General features: G+C 38.6%; 1 protein-coding gene across 1 annotated transcript in view; it reads left to right on the top strand.

Annotated features, from left to right (window-relative positions):
• The window catches only part of CPA6 (carboxypeptidase A6), a 524,483-nt gene that overhangs the window by 317,765 nt on the left and 182,521 nt on the right, over positions 1-24,197 (top strand). The window contains exon 7 of the mRNA XM_032421607.1: positions 19,518-19,593. Coding sequence (XP_032277498.1) covers positions 19,518-19,593 — 76 coding nt within the window. The remainder of the gene's footprint in view (positions 1-19,517; positions 19,594-24,197) is intronic.

Below are 24,197 nucleotides of genomic sequence, written 5' to 3'. Positions count from 1 at the left end.
AGTCCACAGAATCTGCTTCACCCTACAGCTCATTCCCTTCCTAATTACAGGCTGCCAGTGGCAAGCACAGTTATTCATTTCCTTGTTTACATTTGACAAGAGAATGAATACCCCCCTACCCACCATGCAATAATAATCCTGCCCTTAAATTTGGGCCAATTCATAATACATGTCAATCTCCACACTAACCAAGGTTGCTAGGGAGATATACAAGCTCTGATTGGCTGATCAAGACCCATTCCTGATGAAGGGTTGGGGTGAATATCAGAGCAAACCCCTTCTGCTAGGGTCTTAAGAAGGGGAAAGTAGATTTGGAGGAGCAGCCAACAGCATCCACAACAGTCATCTAATCTTATACATTCTGAAGAATAGCATTAGATCTCCTTTTCTGTATCTGGGTAAATTGTGCCTTTAAAAGTATTGAAACTGTGCAGCTTGTACCAATAGAGAGAATATCTATACAGAACTTACTCTGAAATTTTCCATTTTTATTTTATATAAAGTGTCCCGTTTGTCAATAGCTGTTGTAGAAAATACCATCTAATGTGTGTGATACATAGATGCCAAAGAGCTGCCTGAGAAGAGAGGAAATAGTTCCAAATTAAGAAACTGATCAATGATTAGATTCAAATACCTATGGAAAGGTCAAGAAACAAAAACACCAGGAACAACAAAAAATGGTTAAATAGATCCATAATAAAATAATGTTTTATTGTTTCTAATGTTCACAGTGAAACATACTTGGAGAAGTATCTGCTCTCAGCTCTCTAAGTTCTACCGAATGAGAAAATATTTTTCCTGTAGACATAATAGCAGAAGTTACTATGCATTGAGAGGCTATAACGAGTTAAGCATTTCCCAAACAATATCTCATTGGTACTACGACTATAAGCCCATCACTGTCAGAAACTGCTATATCCCTAGTACCTACTGCCGTGCCTGGCATATAATGTAATTTTAACAAATGTGTCTGAATGAAATAATTCTCACAAAAATCCTATACAACAGTATATTGCTGTTTCCTCAATTTAAGGATTAGGAATCATTGGCTCTAAATGTTTAAGCAATTTGGTCAAGTGATAGAGTACAGATTAAAATCCAGCCTTACTCTCTTTTTTCCCTACCTGAAGAGGAAATAGATGGGAGAAGGTAAATCCAGTGACTTGGAGATCAGATACTTTTTTTTTTAATAAGTTTAAATATTCTTAGCACTAGTACATTTGTTAGGTTTTAAAAAAAGACATGCTCCAGATACATCAGATGATAGCAGTTTATTATAAGAAACACACGGAAGAAATGGAGACTATTTCCAAACTGGCCTCTGGAGCCTGAAGGATCCTTTACAAAGGGCGGTGTGTCCAGTGCCTATGATCCCTGCTTGAGAACCTTGCCATTGTGGTAATTGAGCTATTACCTGTATCTATTGACGTTGCTCCTGATACTGCAAAATGATTTTTTTTTTTCGTTATTTCAAGTGTAAACTCCCAAAGATCTGACTAGATCAGCAGTCAGTCACTGTCCAGGGGAGTGAGCCCAACTGGGCAGAACTCACTTGTCATTCTACCTGACTGCCTTTAAGTTGGATGTCAAATTAGGTGTGGTTACATGGGAAGGAGTTACAAGATACCAGGCAAATGATACCTCAAAGTAAGACTGTGGACAAGTTGTACATTCTTAAGCTATCCAGGATGTCTGCTACAAGTATTTTCCTCTTAAAAGAATCTTACTCATTTTACTCAACATATTAGAGTCTAATAGAACATAGAAGCCTGAGTTGTTATAGTCAGGAACCCTAAAGTATAAATATTGGATAAAGTGAAAATATACCAAAAATGCAAAAACTTCATAGGATCAAACATCTATATAGCCTTTACTCTGTGTGAGGTGTTATTCTAAGCACTTAACATGTGTACTCCTTTAATCCTCACAATAACCCATGAATTAAGTACCAGTAACCCCAATCTATAGATAGAGGGGCTGAGGCACAGAGAAGTGAAAAACATTGCCTGAAGTCCCACAGCTAGTGCCGGCAACTTGTCTCCAGAACACAGACTTTTACCACCCTGTCATTTGTTTTATTAGATAACTGAACTTTGTAGGAAGACAGGGAAATTTCCAGATGCCAAACATTTGGAGGCAAAAAGCAAAAGCTAAAGTAGAAAGAAAAAGCTGATACCCTATGGTTCTGGGAGTCAGGATTATGAAAAGGGACTGTCAGGTCTGAGGCTGGGATTCCAATGCCTGTAACAGGAAGACATGGAGAGCTTACAAGCAAGTTTATAAAAAGAAAGGGAACTTTAAAAGTGTGGAGAAGAACTCCCTATAGCTGGAGAAATGGAGGGAGGTTTTAGTCTACTAGAGATTTGGGTGATGGGAGATCACTGAAAAGTAGATACCCCAGGTCTCTACCAAGTATGGGTGTGGGCTCCTAATTTACACTCTGCATGATCTAGAAATTGCAGGTAAAATATAAACCTATTCCTAGACCCTCAAGACAAGCTTCGGACTACTCTATAGAGACCCTCTCACAGGACTCCCACAGAATAAACTAAAATGTATTGAGTTCCTGTTCATACAGAGTTTAGAGCTTAGTAGGAAATAAAGACACTAAACAAATTACAGTGAGTGCAATGAGTGTTTTGATAGGAAATGTATGCAGTGTTGGGAGAATTTAGAAACAAAGTGACTAAAGTCATTCAAATATCAAGGAATGGCTGAGGACACAGCCATCAAGCTGCCATCTTCAGTGTGTGTATTAGTTTGCTAGGGCTGTGATAACAAAGTACCACAGACTGGGTGATTTAAGCCACAGGAACTTATTTTCTCACAGTTCTGGTACTGGAAGTCTGAGAGCATGGTGTCAGCACAGTTAATTTCTTCTGAGGCCTTTCTTCTTAGCTTGCAGATGGCCACCTTCTCCCTGTGTCTTCATGGTGTTTTCCCTTTGTGCAGGTCTGTGCCCCAATTCCCTCCTTTTCTAAGGATACCAGTCAAACAGGATTAGGGCTCAACCCAATGACCTCAGTTTAACTTAATTACCTCTTTAAAGACCTTATCTCCAAATATAGTCACATTCAGAGATACTGGAGGTTAGGACTTCAACATATGAATTTTGAAGGAACCCAGTTCAGATATCCAGTTAGACACAATGTACAACAAGAATTCTAGGTGATTTTAACAAAACATGGAGCAAAAAAGAAAAACGGGGGAGGAGGATGAAAAAAATAAGATCTTGTTCAAGGGGGGAAAATACAAAGACTTAATTCTAGACATGAAGTATGTTAAAGTAAGTTTGTAAATCTTATAAGAAATCACTAAAAAAATAGACATGAGATGCATAGCTTGCACAGTACTAGATAAGAAAAATTGGCAGAGAATTAACTCCAAGAAAGAAGGAAAGGAGAAAAGGCAAGAACCCATAACAAATAAAAAATAAAATAAAAACCACATATGTATACATGTTCTAATACTAGATAATGTATGTGCCTTACATTTTTATACATATTAAATTTATATTATAAAAAAAGAGGGGCACCTGAGTGGCTCAGTTGGTTGAGCATCCGACTTTTGATTTTGGCTTGGGTCACAATCTCAGGATCATGAGACTGAGCCCCAAGTGGGGCTCTGTGCTGAGGGTGGGGCCTGCCTGCGATTCTCTGTCTGCCACCCTCGGCACCCCCCACCCTGCTTGTGCTAGCTCCAAAAAAATAAATAAATAAAGTAACATAATTAATGTGAATAAGTAAAATTCTCTAGTCAAAAGTCAGAAAAATCTTACTAAATTTTTAAAAATTTAGTCTAGCATTATGATGTATCCAAGAAGCTCATCTGTAAAAAAAAAGAAAAGAAAAAGCGTAAGAAAGACATAGGCAAAACTGTCCCAGCCAATCATTTGGCAAAAAAAGAATTTAAAGAGCATTAAATGAGCTATAGAAGGATTTTTATAGAGACATTTTAGGATAAAAGCTTTATTCCATCCAGAAGATACAGTAGTCGTGAACTTATATATACCTACATATCAAAATATGTGAATTAAGAGTTTTTAAATTAAACTGACAAATCCAAAATCACAGTAGGTATATTAAATAAAATTCTATCAAAAATTGTCAAATTTAATAGACAATAAGGATAGAAGATCTAAATAACATAATTAAACATATTTAAAAGGTATATGTAGAATTTAACATTCTTCAAAATAACTCTTTTGTTCTCTTTAGAGAAACTAAAAACCACAATTATCCCATTTACAATTGCATCAAAAAGAATAAAATGCCTATAAATCAAGTTAACCAAGGAGGTGAAAGATATATAATGAAAACTATAAGACATTAATGAAAGAATTTGAATAAGACACAAATAAGTGGAAAGGCATTCCATGTAAATGGATTGGAAGGTTTAATATTGTCAAAATGTCCATACTTCCCAAAGCAATCTACAGATTCAGTGCAATCCCTATCAAAACACCAATGGTATTTTTCACAGAAATAGAACAAAAAAATCCTAAAAACTGTATGAAATGAGACCTGAAAGAGCTAAAGTAATTTTGAGAAATAAGAACAAGGCTGGAGGCATCATATTCTCTGATTTCAAAGTATACCACAAAGCTATAGTAATCAAAACAGCATAGTATTGGCATAAAAACCACATACATCAATGGGACAAAATAGAGCACCCAGAAATAACCCTACACATATATGGTCAATCAATTATGACAAAGTAACCAAGAATATACAATGGGGAAAGGGCCATCTCTTCAATAAATAGTGTTGGGAAAATTGGACAGCCACACGCAAAAGAATGAAACTGGACCACTGTCTTACACCATACATGAAAATTAACTCGAATTAAAGATGTAAATATAAGACCTGAAAGCATAAGACTCCTGAAAGGAAACATAGTAAGACTTTTGACATAGGTCTTGGTGATGATTTTTTGAATCTGATCCCAAAAGCAAAAATAAACAAAGGGGGGTTACATCAAATGGAGCTTCTGCATAGTAAAGAAAAGCATCAACAAAAGGAAAAGTCAACCTACCAAATGGGAGAAATATATTTGCAAACCACCTGTCCCATGAGTAGCTAGTATGCAAAACATGTAAAGAATTCATACGTTTCAATAGCCAAAAACTAACTAAAAAATGGGCAGAAAATCTAAATAGACATTTTTTCCAAAGAAGATATGCAGATAGCCAACAAGCACATGAAAAGGTGCTCAACATCATTAATCATCAGGGTAATGCAAATCAAAACCAAAATGAAATCTCACCCCCCTTCTGTTAGAATGACTATCATCAAAAATATAAGTGTTGGCAAGGATGTGGAAAAAAAGGAAGCCCTTGTGCACTGTTGGTGGGGAGTATAAATTGATACAAGCACTATGGAAAACAGTATGGAGGTTCTTTTTAAAAAGTATAGCTACGATATGATCCAACAATTCCACTTCTGGATGTTTATCAAGAGAAGAAGAAAACACTAACTCAAAAAGATATCTACACCCCATGTTTACTGCAGCATTATTTACAATAGCCAAGATACCGAAACAACCTAGGGACCATCAATGAATGAATGGATAAAGAAATTGTAATACACACACACACACACACACACACACACACACACAATGGAGGATTATTAAACCATAAAAAAAAATGAAATCTTGCCATTTGTGCCATGAATGAACCCTGAGGGCATTGTATTAAGTGAAATAAGTCAGAGAAAGACAAATACTATGTGATCTCTCTTATATATGAAACCTAAAAAACCTTCGGGAACAGATTGGTGGCTGTCAGAGGCAAGGGATAGGGTCTGGGAGAAATGGGTGACTTTTTTTTAATTTAAATAAGTTGAGGGGCGCCTGGATGGCTAAGTCGGTTAAGTGTCTGCCTTTGGCTCAGGTCATGATCCCAGGGTCCTGGGATCGAGCCCCACGTTGGGCTCCCTGCTCAGCGGGGAGCCTACTTCTCCCTCTCCCACTTAACCTGATTGTGTTCTCTCTCTTGCTGTCTCTGTCAAATAAATAAAAGCTTCAAAAAAAAAAAAATAAGTTGAATTACAAAAACCTGAAATCACCAACTTAGATCTGAATATCAATAAAAATATCCCCTATTAAAATTAGAGTAATAAAGTAGATCTAAAGAAAGAAGTACGTAATTCATAAAGATAGAAGTAGAAATTATATATATACACAAACATAACTTATCAATAAAAGCAATGGTTTTTAAAAAACAATAAAATCTTTGGAAAGTCTGATTAAAGAATTTATATTTAAAACCACAAATAACATTAGGACATAGGGGACAAAGCTACAGATAAGTTATAAGACATTGCAGTTAAGTTTGTTATAATTTATATAAAGAAATGGATGGTTTTCCAGGAAATGTAAATTACCAAAATTAACTCAAAAAGCCTGGAAGAAAACTGAATAGACCACAGAATAATTTAGAACCCCCAACTGCAAAAAAAAAAAAAAAAAAAAAAAAAAGTTGGTCCCACCTTGAATAATTTCATGGGTATATTCTACGAAATAATCAGGGACATAGTTTCTGTGTCAATTTGTCGAAGCATATTACAAGGGTGGGAAATTTCCAGTTTCATGAGGATAGCTTAATGCGGATACCAACATCAAACAGGGGTGATTCAAAAAGAACATTTTTTTTGGTTTATAAAAAGTTTATTTTTTAAAATGTCTCCCTTATGAATATAGGCATAAACTCCAAAATAAGACATTGGCAAATAGAATCCAGCCATTTATTTAAAAAAGTGTTTCAAAAGTAACATGTTAAGCGAAAAATAAAAGCAAATTAGTATTAGAAAATGCTATGAAACCGTCCTGTGTGTAAATGCAAAGGAGTCAGGAATGGGTCACAAAAAATTAACAATGGCCACTAAGGGACAATGGGAGGTTTGGTGTGAAAGAGAACTGGAAGGGGAACTTTATTTTGTATCTGCAGTACTATTTTCATTTTTATAAGCATAGGTTTATAAACTGGTTCTCTAACTTACAAAGAAATTTAGAGTTTAATAATAGAATCAATTGTGAAAGTTCATGCCAGGACCCAAAAGGAAAAATCTGGAGCTTCAGATCTGTGTCTTTCCAAAGGAGTCTGAGGACTCTCCAGTTACCCATAAAACACATTCTTCCATAGGTGTTGCCGTCGAGGCATAGCAATAAATATAGTAGGCATCAGCTTTGAGCAGCATGGTCTTAGAACTTTAAAACGGGAAGGCAACGGAGTTAGTTTATTGCTCACTCCTTTGATGAGGAAACTGAAGCCCAGACAGATTGTAAAAGGTTAGAGAAGGTGCCAAATACTCTTGCCAAATACTCTTCTCTGGGTGCATATGTTCTCATTATGCATTTAATAATACTTTTTAAATTGATTAAATGTGTTTAAAAGGGTCGTTCATGTGGTTGCTACTATACATTAGGATCAGTAATCAACTTGCAACTTGGTGCTAGCATGATAGCAACATAACCTTATTTGTCCTGTAAGGCAAGCGGACAAAATATATCATGAGTGAATACATAATTACTGGGCAATTAGTTATCTGGAATATTCTGCATCTATATACCATTTTTAAACTGTGATTTAAAATGCCTATGTTCTCTATGAAAACTTTACATAGGTTCCCATAGAAATTTCTGATTTACAAACACATACACATATGAGCAGTGGTTGCCCAGTCAGCTCCCTAACCTCAACCCCTATGCAGATCTTTTTTTATTATTATTATGTCATGTTAATCACCATACATTACATCACTAGTTTTTGATGTAGTGTTCCATGATTCACTGTTTGCGTATAACACCCAGTGCTCCATGCAGTACGTGCCCTCTTTAATACCCATCACCAGCTAACCCATCCTCCCACCCCTCTCCCCTCTAGAACCCTCAGTTTGTTTCTCAGAGTCCATAGTCTCTCATGGTTCGTCTCCCCCTCCGATTTCCCCCTATTGCAGATCTTTGATTCTCTCAACTTAATCACAAAGGGTAGCCAAGGGGTCTTAAATTGATGTTGCCACCTAGCAGTTGAAAAAAGCCATCAGTTATAAGGAAAGCCTTTCCACTCACCTTTGATAGTTGTACATAGCTAGTTTTTCTCTGAATTCCAGGAGCTACTGTACTTCCTGAAACCTTCCTGTGTGTATTACTGAATTATTGTTCGCCACTTCAAAAAAAGACTAGCTCTCAGATCTAGGGAGAGTGAGCTTTATGTTTGATGGAACAAATGGGGCCTTTGGGGAGCATTTGGTTTTGCATGCTGAATAGATTACTCTTGTTGGTTTGGGTTACTGGTTAGTCTAAGAAAATTTATGGGTTTACAAAATATAACATTACGTGGGTCTTCCTAAATAACTTTCCTTCTTCTCTGCTCTCTGATAAGTAATCAAACAGTAATAAACATATTTCTCAAGTCACACCTGAGAATTTCTACAAGTTGTGATGAAGTGAACTTCATGTGATAAAAGTGACAAACCTGGGTTTGAGCAATCACTTTCAGAGGTAAAAATCCTAGGCATGGTCACCTTTTATCCTATACTCACAGAAGAGGAATCAATTGCCAGGTTGAATTATCCATCACTTAAAAAAAAAATCTTCCTATGGCTGTAAAACAGCTACAGATTGCTTCCTTTGCACTCTTGAGGAGCTGATAGGGCCCCAGATGGAGGTGTTTTTTAGCAAGCTGTCAAGTGATCCATCCCTCAAAAACAACCATATCACCCAGCGGAGTTGCCTTTCTCTGCCAAGAATTATATTGGGTCAGGTGGGAGAGGCCAGGATATGATGAATCCAGGAAAAATAAAGGACAGAGAATTGTGTACCAGAAATGAAAAAGAGAAAGGTGTAAATTACATTTAAATTCTAAAGGTCATATTTGGAGTTGTTTCACAATGACTTGATGACTTTTTTCTTTGCCACTACTAAGAAAGTAGATTCTTTCTGGAAAAATAGACTTCATGGCATTGATACTGAGGGGTCCTTTGTGTGATTCTGAGGAAACTAAAGTGACATATTACAAGAGTAGTGCCTGAGACATACTGAATTACCAACAAACCAAGGGCCTTTTAATGCATAGGCCTAAAGAAGATATAACAGGATCATTTGAAATAACAAAGCTAAAGTGATTGGAAATGAACACACAGCCCTAACGAATAATTCTCCAACAAATCTGGAAGTCTCCCTTGGGGTTCAGTGACTTTCATATTAATCTTACCTAGCCTTGGACACTGCTATTCACCAAGTAGTAAAACCATGGGAAAGTATGCATAGTCCATTCTTACTCCAGTATACCTTTGAGGTTGAAGAGATAAGTTGTGGGTGAACTGCTAGAGTTTTTGTTATGTGCTGTGTGCGTGCATGTGTGCGTGTGTGTGTGTGTGTGTGTGCGTGCCTAGTATTAATAATCTATCTTCAGTCATTGTAAAATGTTGTAGAGGGTTATGAAAAATATTCCTGTTGTACTCTATTGAGTACAGGGAACTCTTACATTTCCTCTAGAAACCAATTATTCTCCTACATCAAAAACTAATGATGTAATGTATGGTGATTAACATAACATGATAAAATTTTAAAAAAAGAAACCAATTATTCTCAATAATATCCTTTATACCAATCCATTAATAAATACTTAATAACTATGCGCTATACAAAGCACATTGAACCATTTGTGATTATTATATACTAGAGTTGTGCTTTCCAACCTGTCCCCATCATGACATAACTAAAAATAATAACAGCTGTCTGACAAACCTTGGGGGGAAGTCACCACTATAGAGAACTCTCTGGCAGATAGCATGACTCCTCCAGTCTTCTTAAACAATTCAAGATCTTTACTGAAAGACACTTCTAGAGTGTTCAAATATAATTTCAGCTGTGGTACAATTTTAATGGCAGTAAAAAATTTTAAATTTTTATCACTTAAAAATTTTTATAGCCATTGATATCTTGTGGCACACTTGAAACAGTTGGTGGCCCTCCCATTTGGCCCCATATGCACTTGGGAAGCTCTGTACTACAGAAATAAGATGGCCCATAGAGATGAGCTTATCTTTACTGTTCTCAGTGTAGGAAAAATCCAAACCAGAAATTTTCCATAGTGTATATGCTCTCTTATTGAAAGTCACATTCCTTTTCAGCATTAAGTTTTTAAAAAGAATATTTTTACTTCTGTCAGAAATTTCTTTTTTTTTTTTTTTATTACCATGCTTTTTTATTTAACAAACTTTATTCATTAACATAAACATCTATAATATATTGTTATATATTATATATAAATATATATTTAATAAAACTATCTTGTCTTTGCTTCTTTGTCAAAGATTTGTTGACTATATTTTTGTGGGTCTGTCTTTAGGCTCTTCATTCTGTTCTATTGGTCTGTTTGTTCTTTTACCAATATCACAATGTCTTGATTACTGTTTTATGATAGGTCTTGAAATCAGACAATCCCAGCTTTCTGACTTGTTTCTCTCCTTCAGTAATGAATTGCCTACACCAGGTCTTTTGTCTTTCTACATAAAAGTTAGAATCATTTTGTCAATATCTACAAAATAACTTGCTTGGATTCTCATTGTGATTCTATTAAATTATAGATTAAATTGGGAAGGACTGATATCTTGCCAGTATTGAATATTCCTATCCATGAACATGGAATTGTTCCCAATATTCCTTTATTATCCTTTTAATGTCCATGGAGTTTGTAATGATATCTTTACTTTCATTTCTGGTATTAGCAATTTGTGTCTTTTCTCTTTTTTTGTATTGGGTCTGACAAGAAGCTTATCAATTTTATTCATTTTTTCAAAGAAACAACTTTTGATAATGTTGGTTTTCTCTATTGATTTTTTTGTTTTCAAATTCATTGATTTCTCCTTACTTTGGATTTAATTTGCTCTTCTTTTTCTAATTTTCTAAGATTGAAGCTTAGAATATTGACTTCAGAACTTTCTTCTTTTCTAGTATATGCACTCAATGCTATAAATTGCCTTCTAAGTACTACTTTGCTGCATCCCACAAATTTTGGTAAGTTGTGTTTTCATTTTAATATAGTTCAAAACATTTAAAATATCTCTTGAATTTCTTTTTTGGCCCATGTATCATTTAGAAGTGTCATACTTAGTGTCCAAGTATTTTGGGATTTTCCCGCAATCTATCTATTATTGATTTCCACCTTAATTCTGTGTGGTCTTAGGCAGAAATTGTATGATATCTTTTTTTTTTAATTTGTTAAGTTGTCTTTTATGGCCCAGAAAGTGCTCTATCTTGGTGAATATTTCACATGTTCTTTTTTTTTTAAGATTTTATTTATTTATTTATTTAATTAATTTTTTTTTTAAAGATTTTATTTATTTATTTGACAGAGAGAGACAACGAGAAAGAGAACACAAGCAGGGGGAGTGGGAGAGGGAGAAGCAGGCATCCCGCGGAGCAGGGAGCCCGATGCGGGGCTCAATCCCAGGACCCTGGGATCATGACCTGAGCCAAAGGCAGACGCCTAACGACTGAGCCACCCAGGCGCCCCTTATTTATTTATTTTTGACAAAGATAGAGACACAGCGAGAGGGGGAACACAAGCAGGGGGAGTGGGAGAGGGAGAACAGGCTTCCCGCGGAGCAGGGAGCCCGATGTGGGGTTCAATCCCAGGACCCTGAGATCGTGACCTGAGCCAAAGGCAGACGCTTAATGACTGAGCCACCAGGCACCCCTATTTCACATGTTCTTGAGAAAAAAGTATAATCTGCTTTTGTTGGATGAAGTAGGTTATAGATGTCAATTACATTAGTTGATTGATGGTGATCTTGAGTTCAATTATGTTCTTACTGATTTTCTTTTTTTTTTTTTTTTTTAAATTTTTTTTTATTGTTATGTTAATCCCCATACATTACATCATTAGTTTTAGATATAGTGTTCCATGATTCATTGTTTGTGCATAACACCCAGTGCTCCATGCAGAACGTGCCCTCCTCAATACCCATCACCAGGCTAACCCATCCTCCCAACCCCCTCCCCTCTAGAACCCTCAGTTTGTTTTTCAGAGTCCATTGTCTCTCATGGTTCTTCTCCCCCTCCGATTTCCCCCCCTTCATTCTTCCCCTCCTGCTACATTCTTCTTCTTCTTTTTTTCTTTCTTAACATATATTGCATTATTTGTTTCAGAGGTACAGATCTGAGATTCAACAGTCTTGCACAATTCACAGCGCTTACCAGAACACATACCCTCCCCAGTGTCCATCACCCAGTCACCCCATCCCTCCCACCCCACCCCCCACTCCAGCAACCCTCAGTTTGTTTCCTGAGATTAAGAATTCCTCATATCAGTGAGGTCATATGATACATGTCTTTCTCTGTTTGACTTATTTCGCTCAGCATAATACCCTCCAGTTCCATCCACGTCGTTGCAAATGGCAAGATCTCATTCCTTTTGATGGCTGCATAATATTCCATTGTATATATATACCACATCTTCTTTATCCATTCATCTGTTGATGGACATCTTGGCTCTTTCCACAGTTTGGCTATTGTGGACATTGCTGCTATAAACATCGGGGTGCATGTAGCCTTTCGGGTCCCTACTTTTGTATCTTTGGGGTAAATACCCAGTAGTGCAATTGCTGGATCATATGGTAGCTCTATTTTCAACTTTTTGAGGAACCTCCATACTGTTTTCCAGAGTGGCTGCACCAGCTTGCATTCCCACCAACAGTGTAGGAGGGTTCCCCTTTCTCCGCATCCCCGCCAACATCTGTCATTTCCTGACTTGTTAATTTTAGCCATTCTGACTGGTGTGAGGTGGTATCTCATTGAGGTTTTGATTTGGATTTCCCTGATGCCGAGCGATATTGAACACTTTTTCATGTGTCTGTTGGCCATTTGGATGTCTTCTTTGGAAAAATGTCTGTTCATGTCTTCTGCCCATTTCTTGATTGGATTCTTTGTTCTTTTGGTGTTGAGTTTGATGAGTTCTTTATAGATTTTGGATACTAGCCCTTTATCTGATATGTCATTTGCAAATATCTTCTCCCATTCTGTCAGTTGTCTTTTGGTTTTGTTGACTGTTTCCTCTGCTTTGCAAAAGCTTTTTATCTTGATGAAGTCCCAATAGTTCATTTTTGCCCTTGCTTCCCTTGCCTTTGGCGATGTTTCTAGGAAGAAGTTGCTGCGGCTGAGGTCGAAGAGGTTGCTGCCTGTGTTCTCCTTTAGGATTTTGATGGACTCCTGTCTCACATTGAGGTCTTTCAACCATTTGGAGTCTATTTTTGTGTGTGGTGTAAGGAAATGGTCCAGTTTCATTCTTCTGCATGTGGCTGTCCAGTTTTCCCAACACCATTTGTTGAAGAGACTGTCTTTTTTCCATTGGACATTCTTTCCTGCTTTGTCAAAGATTAGTTGACCATAGAGTTGAGGGTCCATTTCTGGGCTCTCTATTCTGTTCCATTGATCTATGTGTCTGTTTTTGTGCCAGTACCATACTGTCTTGATGATGACAGCTTTGTAGTAGAGCTGGAAGTCCGGAATTGTGATGCCGCCAGCTTTGCTTTTCTTTTTCAACATTCCTCTGGCTATGCGGGGTCTTTTCTGGTTCCATACAAATTTTAGGATGATTTGTTCCATTTCTTTGAAGAAAGTGGATGGTATTTTGATGGGGATTGCATTGAATGTGTAGATTGCTCTAGGTAGGATTGACATCTTCACAATATTTGTTCTTCCAATCCATGAGCATGGAACGTTTTTCCATTTCTTTGTGTCTTCCTCAATTTCTTTCATGAGTATTTTATAGTTTTCTGAGTACAGATCCTTTGCCTCTTTGGTTAGATTTATTCCTAGGTATCTTATGGTTTTGGGTGCAATTGTAAATGGGATCGACTCCTTAATTTCTCTTTCTTCTGACTTGTTGTTGGTGTATAGGAATGCCACTGACTTCTGTGCATTAATTTTATATCCTGCCACTTTACTGAATTCCTGTATGAGTTCTAGCAATTTTGGGGTGGAGTCTTTGGGATTTTCCACATAAAGTATCATATCATCTGCAAAGAGTGAGAGTTTGACTTCTTCTTTGCCGATTTGGATGCCTTTGATTTCTTTTTGTTGTCTGATTGCTGTGGCTAGGACTTCCAATACTATGTTGAATAGCAGTGGTGATAGTGGACATCCCTGCCGCGTTCCTGACCTTAGGGGGAAAGCTCTCAGTTTTTCCCCATTGAGAATGATATTCGCTGTAGGTTTTTCATAGATGGCTTTTATGATATTGAGGTATGTACCCTCTATCCCTATACTCTGCAGAGTTTTGATCAAGAAAGGATGCTGTACTTTGTCAAATGCTTTTTCTGCATCTATTGAGAGGATCATATGATTCTTGTTCTTTCTTTTGTTAATGTATTGTATCACGTTGATTGATTTGCGGATGTTGAACCAACCTTGCAGCCCAGGGATAAATCCCACTTGGTCGTGGTGAATAATCCTTTTAATGTACTTTTGGATCCTATTGGCTAGTATTTTGGTGAGAATTTTTGCATCCATGTTCATCAGGGATATTGGTCTGTAATTCTCCTTTTGGATGGGGTCTTTGTCTGGTTTTGGGATCAAGGTAATGCTGGCCTCATAAAATGAGTTTGGAAGTTTTCCTTCCATTTCTATTTTTTGGAACAGTTTCAGAAGGATAGGTATTAATTCTTCTTGAAATGTTTGGTAGAATTCCCCTGGGAAGCCATCTGGCCCTGGGCTTTTGTGTTTTGGGAGATTTTTGATGACTGCTTCTATTTCCTTAGTGGTTATAGGTCTGTTCAGGTGTTCTATTTCTTCCTGGTTCAGTTTTGGTAGTTGATACATCTCTAGGAATGCATCCATTACTTCCAGGTTATCTAATTTGCTGGCATAGAGTTGCTCATAATATGTTCTTATAATTGTTTGTATTTCTTTGGTGTTGGTTGTGATTTCTCCTCTTTCATTCATGATTTTGTTGATTTGGGTCATTTCTCTTTTCTTTTTGATAAGTCTGGCCAGGGGCTTATCAATCTTGTTAATTCTTTCAAAGAACCAGCTCCTAGTTTCGTTGATCTGTTCTACTGTTCTTTTGGTTTCTATTTCATTGATTTCTGCTCTGATCTTTATTATTTCTCTTCTCCTGCTGGGTTTAGGCTTTATTTGCTGTTCTTTCTCCAGCTCCTTTAGGTGTAGGGTTAGGTTGTGTACTTGAGACCTTTCTTGTTTCTTGAGAAAGGCTTGTATTGCTATATACTTTCCTCTTAGGACTGCCTTTGCTGTATCCCAAAGATTTTGAATAGTTGTGTTTTCATTTTCATTGGTTTCCATGAATTTTTTTAATTCTTCTTTAATTTCCTGGTTGACCCATTCATTCTTCAGTAGGATGCTCTTTAGCCTCCATGTATTTGAGTTCTTTCCGACTTTCCTCTTGTGATTGAGTTCTAGTTTCAAAGCATTGTGGTCTGAAAATAGGCAGGGAATGATCCCAATCTTCTGGTACCGGTTGAGACCTGATTTATGACCTAGGATGTGATCTATTCTGGAGAATGTTCCATGGGCACTAGAGAAGAATGTGTATTCCGTTGCTTTGGGATGGAATGTTCTGAATATGTCTGCGAAGTCCATTTGGTCCAGTGTGTCATTTAAAGTCTTTATTTCCTTGTTGATCTTTTGCTTAGACGATCTGTCCATTTCAGTGAGGGGGGTGTTAAAGTCCCCCACTATTATTGTATTGTTGTCGATGTGTTTCTTTGCTTTTGTTATTAATTGCCTTATATAATTGGCTGCTCCCATGTTAGGGGCATAGATATTTACAATTGTTAGATCTTCTTGTTGGATAGACCCTTTAAGTATGATATAGTGTCCTTCCTCATCTCTTATTACAGTCTTTGGTTTAAAATCTAATTTGTCTGATATAAGGATTGCCACCCCAGCTTTCTTTTGGTGTCCATTAGCATGGTAAATGGTTTTCCACCCCCTCACTTTCAATCTGGGGGTGTCTTTGGGTCTAAAATGAGTCTCTTGCAGACAGCATATCGATGGGTCTTGTTTTTTAATCCAATCTGATAGCCTGTGTCTTTTGATTGGGGCATTTAGCCCATTTACATTCAGGGTAACTATTGAAAGATAGGAATTCAGTGCCATTGTACTGCCTGTAAAGTGACTGTTACTGTATATTGTTTGTGTTCCTTTCTGGTCTATGTTGCTTTTAGGCTCTCTCTTTGCTTAGAGGACCCCTTTCAATATTTGTTGTAGGGCTGGTTTCGTGTTTGCAAATTCCTTTAGTTTTTGTTTGTCCTGGAAGCTTTTTATCTCTCCTTCAATTTTCAATGACAGCCTAGCTGGATATAGTATTCTTGGCTGCATATTTTTCTCATTTAGTGCTCTGAATATATCCTGCCAGTCCTTTCTGGCCTGCCAGGTCTCTGTGGATAGGTCTGTTGCCAATCTAATGTTTCTACCATTGTAGGTTACATATCTCTTCTCCCGAGCTGCTTTCAGGATTTTCTCTTTGTCTCTGAGACTCGTAAGTTTTACTATTAGATGTCGGGGTGTTGACCTATTTTTATTGATTTTGAGAGGGGTTCTCTGTGCTTCCTGGATTTTGATGCCTGTTTCCTTCCCCAAATTAGGGAAGTTCTCTGCTATAATTTGCTCCATTATACCTTCTGCCCCTCTCTCTCTTTCTTCTTCTTCTGGGATCCCAATTATTCTAATGTTGTTTCGTCTTATGGTATCGTTTATCTCTCGAATTCTGCCCTCGTGATCCAGTAGTTGTTTATCTCTCTTTTTCTCAGCTTCTTTATTTTCCATCATTTGGTCTTCTATCTCACTGATTCTTTCTTCTGCCTCATTTATCCTAGCAGTTAGCGCCCCCATATTTGATTGCACCTCATTGATAGCCTTTTTGATTTCTACTTGGTTAGATTTTAGTTCTTTTACTTCTCCAGAAAGGGTTTCTCTAATAATTTCCATGTTTTTTTCAAGCCCAGCTAGTATCTTTAAAGTGATGATTCTGAACTCTAGATCTGACATCGTACTAATGTCCGTATTGAGTAGGTCCCTGGCAGTCGGTACTACCTCTTGTTCTTTTTGTTGAGGTGATTTTTTCCGTCTTGTCATTTTGTGCAGAGGAGAATAGATTAATAAGAGAACAAAATGCTAGCAGGGTAACAACGTCCCCAGAAAATATACTCTAAACAAATCAGAAAAGACCTGAAGCAGTGGGAAAAGAAAGGGAAAGAGAGAAAAAAGAAAAGGAAAGAAAAAAAGAAAAAAGAAAAAGATAAAGATAAAAACAAACAAAAGCAGAACAAAACAAAACAAAACAAAAACAGAATGTGATCAAATATGATCAGGCTGGATTATAGATCAGTGCCACACACTAGATTTTGGGTGTATTTTGGTCTGTTAAAAGAAAGTCCCTCCCAAAATTTTAAAGAAAGAAAAACTTGTATATGTACAAAAATAAGGGTTGATATGATGAAGGGATGGAATATGACTGTAAAGATGGAAATTATAAAAAATTTTTTTAAAAAAGTATTTTAAAAAGGTGTTTAAAAAAAAAAAAAAAGGGATTAAAAAAAAAAAAAAAAGGGAGGGAATGTGATCAGGCAGGGGAGTAGAAAAAAACCATACACTAGAGATTTAGATTATATTTTGATCTGTTAGAAGAAACTATCTCAAGATTTTAAAGAGAGAACAACTTATCTATATATGCCAAAAATATGGGTAACTACTATGAAGGGATAGAATATGACTTTAAAAATGAAAAATAAAAATGTTTTTTTTTTTTTAAAAAGGGATTGATAAGATGTTGGTTGAAAAAGGGAAAAAGAAAAATTCAAAAAAAAGAAAAAAGGAAAAAAGAAAAAAAGTTAAAAAAAAAATAATAATTAACTTTGAAAGACTAAAGAATCATGGTAAAAAAGCCATGAATTCTATGTGCAGTATTCCCCTAGCGCTGGAGTTCTGCCGTTCTCATTGATCGATAAACTTGGTCTTGGCTGGCTGTTCTCGCTGATCTTCTGGGGGAGGGGCCTGTTGCCTTGGTTCCCAAATGTCTTTGCCGGAGGCAAAATTGCCCCGCCCTTGCCGGTCCGGGCTAAGTAATCTGCTCGGGTTTGCTCTCCGGAGCTTTTGTTCCCTGCAAGCTTTCCGTACAGCTTTGGAGGCGGAGAGTGAAAATGGCGGCCTCCCAGTCTCCGCCCCGGCGGAGCCGAGAACTCGGGGTCCCGCTCCTCAGCGAGCCCCCAGAGAAAAGCGGTCAGTCACTCCCGTCTCCCCGGTCTCCGGCCACACTCCGCGCTCACTCGGCCTGTGACCGCGCCTTTCTATCTGGCACCCGACCCCGGGTGGAGTCTCCGAACCCAGCAGATCCCCGCGGTGCGCTCCCGCACCTCTCCTCCCGGGGGAAGAAGGTGAGTCTCCCCGGATCTGCCGCTTGTTGGGTCCCTGCTGGAGGAGCAGTGGCCCGACTGTGCCGCGGATCACGGTTTATGACAACCCCGAGCTGAGAGCCCGCGCCTGGGCTCCGTCTCTGCAGCCGGCTTCCCTGCTCCGATACCTGGGAGCTCTGCCGCACTCAGGCACCCCCGGTCTTCCTGTGACCCCGAGGGTCCTGAGACCACACTGTCCCGCGAGGGTTCCACCCCCCACTTCGCCACCAGAGTGACGTCCCTCAGCGGAGCAGACTTCTAAAAGTTCCGATTTTGTGCTCCGCGGCTCTATCACTTGCCAGAAGCGGCCGACGGAGGCCCCTCCCCCGCCGTCTATCCTCCCGAATATCGCCTCGGATTCACTTCTCCGCACGTCCTACCTTCCAGAAAGTGGTCGCTTTTCTGTTCAGAGAGTTGTTGCTATTCTTTTCTTCGATCTCCTGTTGCGTTTGTAGGTGTTCAGAATGGTTTGATCCCTATCCAGCTGAATTCCTGAGAGGAGACGAAATCCAGGTCTCCTACTCCTCCGCCATCTTGCTCCGCTCTCTCTGTCAGAAATTTCTTATTTGGTATCCGCTCTGAGCTATTCATGAAAGTCCTTGTCCCTGTTACCATTGTTTCTGTGTTTTTGGCCTTTCTCTGCTTAAGTGTGAATATGTAATCTTTAAAAGCTGATGGAAAAACACCCAAAAGTCTTTTTTTTTAAATTTAAAGATTTTATTTATTTGACAGAGAGAGACACAGTGAGAGGGAACACAAGCAGGGGGAGTGGGAGAGGGAGAAGCAGGCTTCCCGCAGATCAGGGAGCCCGATGCGGGGCTCGATCCCAGGACCCTGGAATCATGACCTGAGCCAAATGCAGACGCTTAACTACTGAGCCACCCAGGAGCCCCGGAAAAACCAATAGTCTTAAGGAAGGGGAAAAAAGACCAATGTGGGGCTCCTGGGTGGCCTAGGTATTGCTGGTATTGGTCCAGTCCAGAGTTTGCTGTTTTTCTTCCTAATTGCAAAGTTAGTTTTTTAAAAGGTAAGCAGATAGAGCTGGCTAAATCCTTAGTTTTGAAAGGTAAATAACACCATTTCTTTCCTTTCTTATAGTGATAAGGTGATTCGACTTATTCCCAATACAGAAGAAGAAGCAAATGCACTGAAGAAAATATACCACCAACTTAAGGTAAGAGAGCTCCCACTCACTTATCCCTTACACCTATAATGTGTTTACAGGGCTTTGCTGATGGGAGTTGAATAAGTGGAATTAATTAGCCAAGGGGGAAAAAACATGCTAAGAGATAACTTGAAAGAGCTTTTAAAGGATAAGTTAGGTTATTCAAAATATGATGTATCTTACCCATTATCTATTTATGAGTTCATTTATTTTCCATCTCCCTTAGTAGAATGTAAGCTTCATGAGAGAGCTTTTGTCTACTTTTCTCATTGCTGTGATGTCAGTGTCAGGAATATCCTATAAGTTCAGCAAATGTTTTTTGTTGTTTTTAATGAATGAGTGAATTTTGTTTATAATTTTCCAGAGCTTCACTTTTCCTTCTTAAAATTTTCCTGCTGATCATCTATACTTCCATTCTAATTAAATTCAAGCAGAAGAGAATTGAGGAAAATAAAAGAAATTCAAGTTAATTAATTTTGGTATGTTTCAGTGGATCTGATAAGAAAATTCTATTGGCAAAGGTTGAAGGGCTCTGATTATTCAATCTTCGGTGAATTTTATGGATTTTAGAGATAGAGAATTTCCCATCTCCCTAATACTGAATATAATTGAGTGTTCGCTTTAGCTAGAAAGTTATGATGAGAAGTATAGTGATGGGCTCTTTTCTAGGCCTATGGAGAACAGAGGTAAGGCCATAAAATATGGGGTGGTTTAGCTTCTTTTTGATGGTTGGCAAAACAGATTACCAAGAAGGCCTCCTTAATCTCCAAAATGGGATAGAAAAACATGTGTCCTAAATGCCTGGAGGACAGTCCTACCTGGAGAAGATGTTAGGGGGATAAGAGAAGAGAGACGGACTCAGTGGCTTCTGGAGATATTTGTAATTATCTAATTTTTGGTCTTTTATTTTTGGCTTGATTTTTGTCTTTGACATCTTTCCTTGAAATATTGAATGTACTTACAAATGAAGTATTGAACTTGGAGTTTATTCATTTCCTTTCTTTTTCCTCATTCCCAGCTTTTACACATGCACTGTCCAATTTAAGCTTGGGTCTCATTACAAGGACTCAAAATGAAAATGCAGGAGCTCACCCCAAATTGTGATTGTATCCTGTACCAGAGAGACTGCTTACCAGACATTTCTTAAACCTCTTTTCCTTCTCAAAGGAATCTCTGCTTCGGGATACCAACATGAACTTTCCTATGATAATTAACCTCCTTATAGTCTTTTCAGCAGCAATATCTGAACACTATCTAAACAGCCCATCAGGGACTCAACATTTGCAAAGAAGCAAAGCAGTTTTCAAGTAGAAGCTCCCATCTCCATTAAAATTGTTTTTTAGATACACCATTGGAAAAAACAAAATAGCTACTTTACACCATGGAGTCCAGTATTTCAGGAAACAAATATGCTTAACCAAGTATTGGGGAAAAAATACTTGTGAAAGAATCCACCCCCCCCACACACACACACACCATTTGTAAATACATTTACATGGTAGGTCTTACAAAGTTATAAAAATAAAATAGCATAGTTCTATATGTGATAAGCACTCGTCATTATCAAAAGTAATAGAATTTCATCAGTGAGGACTGGGAGGGTACTTAACTCTTCTAAATCGTATATGGAACAAAACAATGTTGAGCATAGGAAGGGCTGTGGACACTGATGAGAACACATATTGTGCCCTTTTCTGTACACACTTCTGTATACACTTAAAAAAAAAAATCCTGCATATTTTCATTTAGTCCTTGAGGAAAGGTAGTAATCTGGGGGAGGAAATGGTTTGGATGTAAAGGAGCTTAGAGGATAACTAAGAGAAGGGAGGGAAAGGGGGCTGGTGAGGAAGAGGGGAGCAGAGTGAAGGGAAGCAAGGGAGTTAATATCAGAATGTTGACGATGTTCTAGTGGTTCCACACCAGAGAGAAATAGATCCAGCCCCTCTGAGTCACTCTGCACCAGTCATAGTCTGAGTGCTTCCTATAAATTGTCTCCTTTTAACAACTCTATGAGGTGGGTACAGTTATTGCTATTTTACAGTGGAAGAAATTAGGAGAGGCAGAGGTTAAGTAACTTGCCCTAGGTCACAGTGTGGCATTGGAGCACACATCCAGACAGCTCCAAATCCTCTAGAAGCCACGTGAGGCCTGCCTCCTGCCTCTAGTCTGTTTACTCTGATCATTTTCCCAATGGAGAGGAATAAGGCCAAGTTTGCTGGGCAGTGGAGCCTAGACTCAATGTGTACATTGTCATGTTCTCATTTACTTTATTCCTTGAGTCACAAATACCACCCCCAGGTTCAGAGATTTGCAAGACTCACAATTCAGCCACAGCTATGATTTATTATAGCAAGCAGATACAAAGCAAAACCAGCAACGAGAAAAAGCACATAGCATGAAGTCCAGGAGAAACCAGGCACAGGCTTCCAAGTATTTCCCTGTGAAATTACACAGGATGTTCTAAATTCCCCCAACAAGGAGTTGTGATAACATACGTAAAATATTGTCTACCAGAGAAGCTCATTATAGACTGAGTGCCCAGGGTTTTTATTGGGGCCTAGTCATGTAGGCCCCCTCTGCCAAGTACATACCAAAATTCCAGATTCTTCAAGGGAAAGCGGGTGTTCAGCATGAACTATATTGTTTGCACAGTTTAGGTATACAGTGAAGCACTCTTCTCAGTTAGATTTCAGGAGGGATCCTACCACCCTAAGTTTCCAGATGCCAGCTAATGGCCACACTCGCAAGTAGGCCTTTCTAAGAACAGGAGTTTCAGGCCTGCTGTGCTAATTTTCCTGCACATTTCTTCATTTCTTTTTACCAAAGAAATAGTTTTATTGGGTTGAAATTTGAAGCACTGAGCTTAAATACATTTCTGTCTAAAAGCATCATGTTAACTGGATGTCATTTTAAATTCAAATGATTTCATCGAGTGATCCACTTGCACCACTGAAAGCAGGAATTCTGGCCAGGCAGAGAAAGCAGCCTGCAGAGAAGTAAGCTGACTGTCTGTCATCTAATGCCCTGTGGAGCTGATGGGATAGAATTGGCACTGTTGTTAACATCGCCTTTGCACACCTCAGGCACTGCCTCCGAGGGGAAGGGAGCTTGTAGTTGCTTCCTTTCCCTCATGCACAGTGTGGTAGGCAGAATTCTAAGATGGCGCCAAAATTTCTGCCCCCTGGTGTATACACCCTGCATAATCTCCCCTCTGAGTCTGGCCAGGGCCTGTGAATATGATGAGATAGTCATTTCCTTGATAGATTACATTATGTGGCAGAAGGGAGATGACCTGGGGTGGACCTGATCAGATGAGCCATTTATTTTTTTTATTTTTTTATTTTTTTAAAGATTTTATTTATTTATTTGAGAGAGAATGAGAGAGAGCACATGGGAGAGGGGAGGGTTAGAGGGAGAAACAGGCTCCCTGCCGAGCAGGGAGCCGGATGCGGGACTCGATCCAGGGACTCCAGGATCATGACCTGAGCCGAAGGCAGTCGCTTAACCAACTGAGCCACCCAGGCGCCCATCAGATGAGCCATTTAAAGGCAGAGTGATTCTGGGGTGCCTGGGTGGCTCAGTCAGTCAAGTGTCTGACTGTTGATTTTGGCTCAGGTCATGATCTCAGGCTCATGCGATCTAGCCCTGCATTGGGCTCCATGCTCAGCAGGGAGTGTGCTTGGGATTCTCTCCCTCTGCTCATTCTCTCTCTCTCTGAAATAGATAAATCTTTAAAAAAAAAAAAAAACAAAAAAAAAAACAAAGTATTTCCTCCAGCTGTTGATGGAGAAAGAAGTCAAAGAAGTGCTCCTCCTCCTGGTCTCAAAGAAGAATCAAACTGTCATGTTGTGAGCTGTCCATAGGAGCCATGTGATAAGAAATGCTGCTGGCCTTGAGGACGTGAGAGCCACCCCCAGCTGATAAGCAGCAGGGATATGGGGATGTCAGTCCCACAACTACAAGGAATTGAATTCTGCCACAACCATCTGAGCTTGGAAGATGACCCTGGGGTCCAAATGAAATCACAGCCCAGCTGGTATCTTGCTTTTAACCCAGTGAGACCCTGAAGAGAAAATCCAGGCAACTGTATCTGGACTTGTGATCTACAGAACTATGAGATGGTAAATGGCTGCTCAGTTTATGGTAATTTTCTCTGCAGCATAGAAAAGCAACAGAAATACAACAGAAATAGAAAAGCAATAGGAAAACCATTCACATGGTAAGGTAACAACCCTACATCCTGGCCTTTTGATGGCTCTTAGTTTAATAGCATATATGGATGCTTTAAGTTAATTTTTCTGACTTCATTGGCTATAACTAAGCATCTTTGGAAAAGTGAAAAGTGAATGGGATTCATGCCTAGGCTATAAATTCACAATGTATTATCTGAAACATGAACAAATGCAAAATGTCTGTGCAATGTTGAGTGAAATCTGAGAAGGTACGGTCCCAGCATAGCTAATCAGACCTAGAACCACTGTTACAAAGCTGGTTACTTTGCTAATTAAATTTTATGGTTTTGCTGAAGAATTAAAACAAGAAAGTTAAACAGAAAACCATGCCTCCAGAGAAATGGATTGAGAAAGCACCAACCAATTAAATTGTTAATTAAG

Source organism: Phoca vitulina, unplaced genomic scaffold (assembly GCF_004348235.1).
Source record: "Phoca vitulina isolate PV1807 unplaced genomic scaffold, GSC_HSeal_1.0 scaffold25, whole genome shotgun sequence".
Lineage (NCBI taxonomy): Eukaryota > Metazoa > Chordata > Mammalia > Carnivora > Phocidae > Phoca > Phoca vitulina.
The sequence above is the reverse complement of the archived record's forward strand: the minus strand, read 5'-3'. Positions and strand labels throughout refer to the sequence as shown.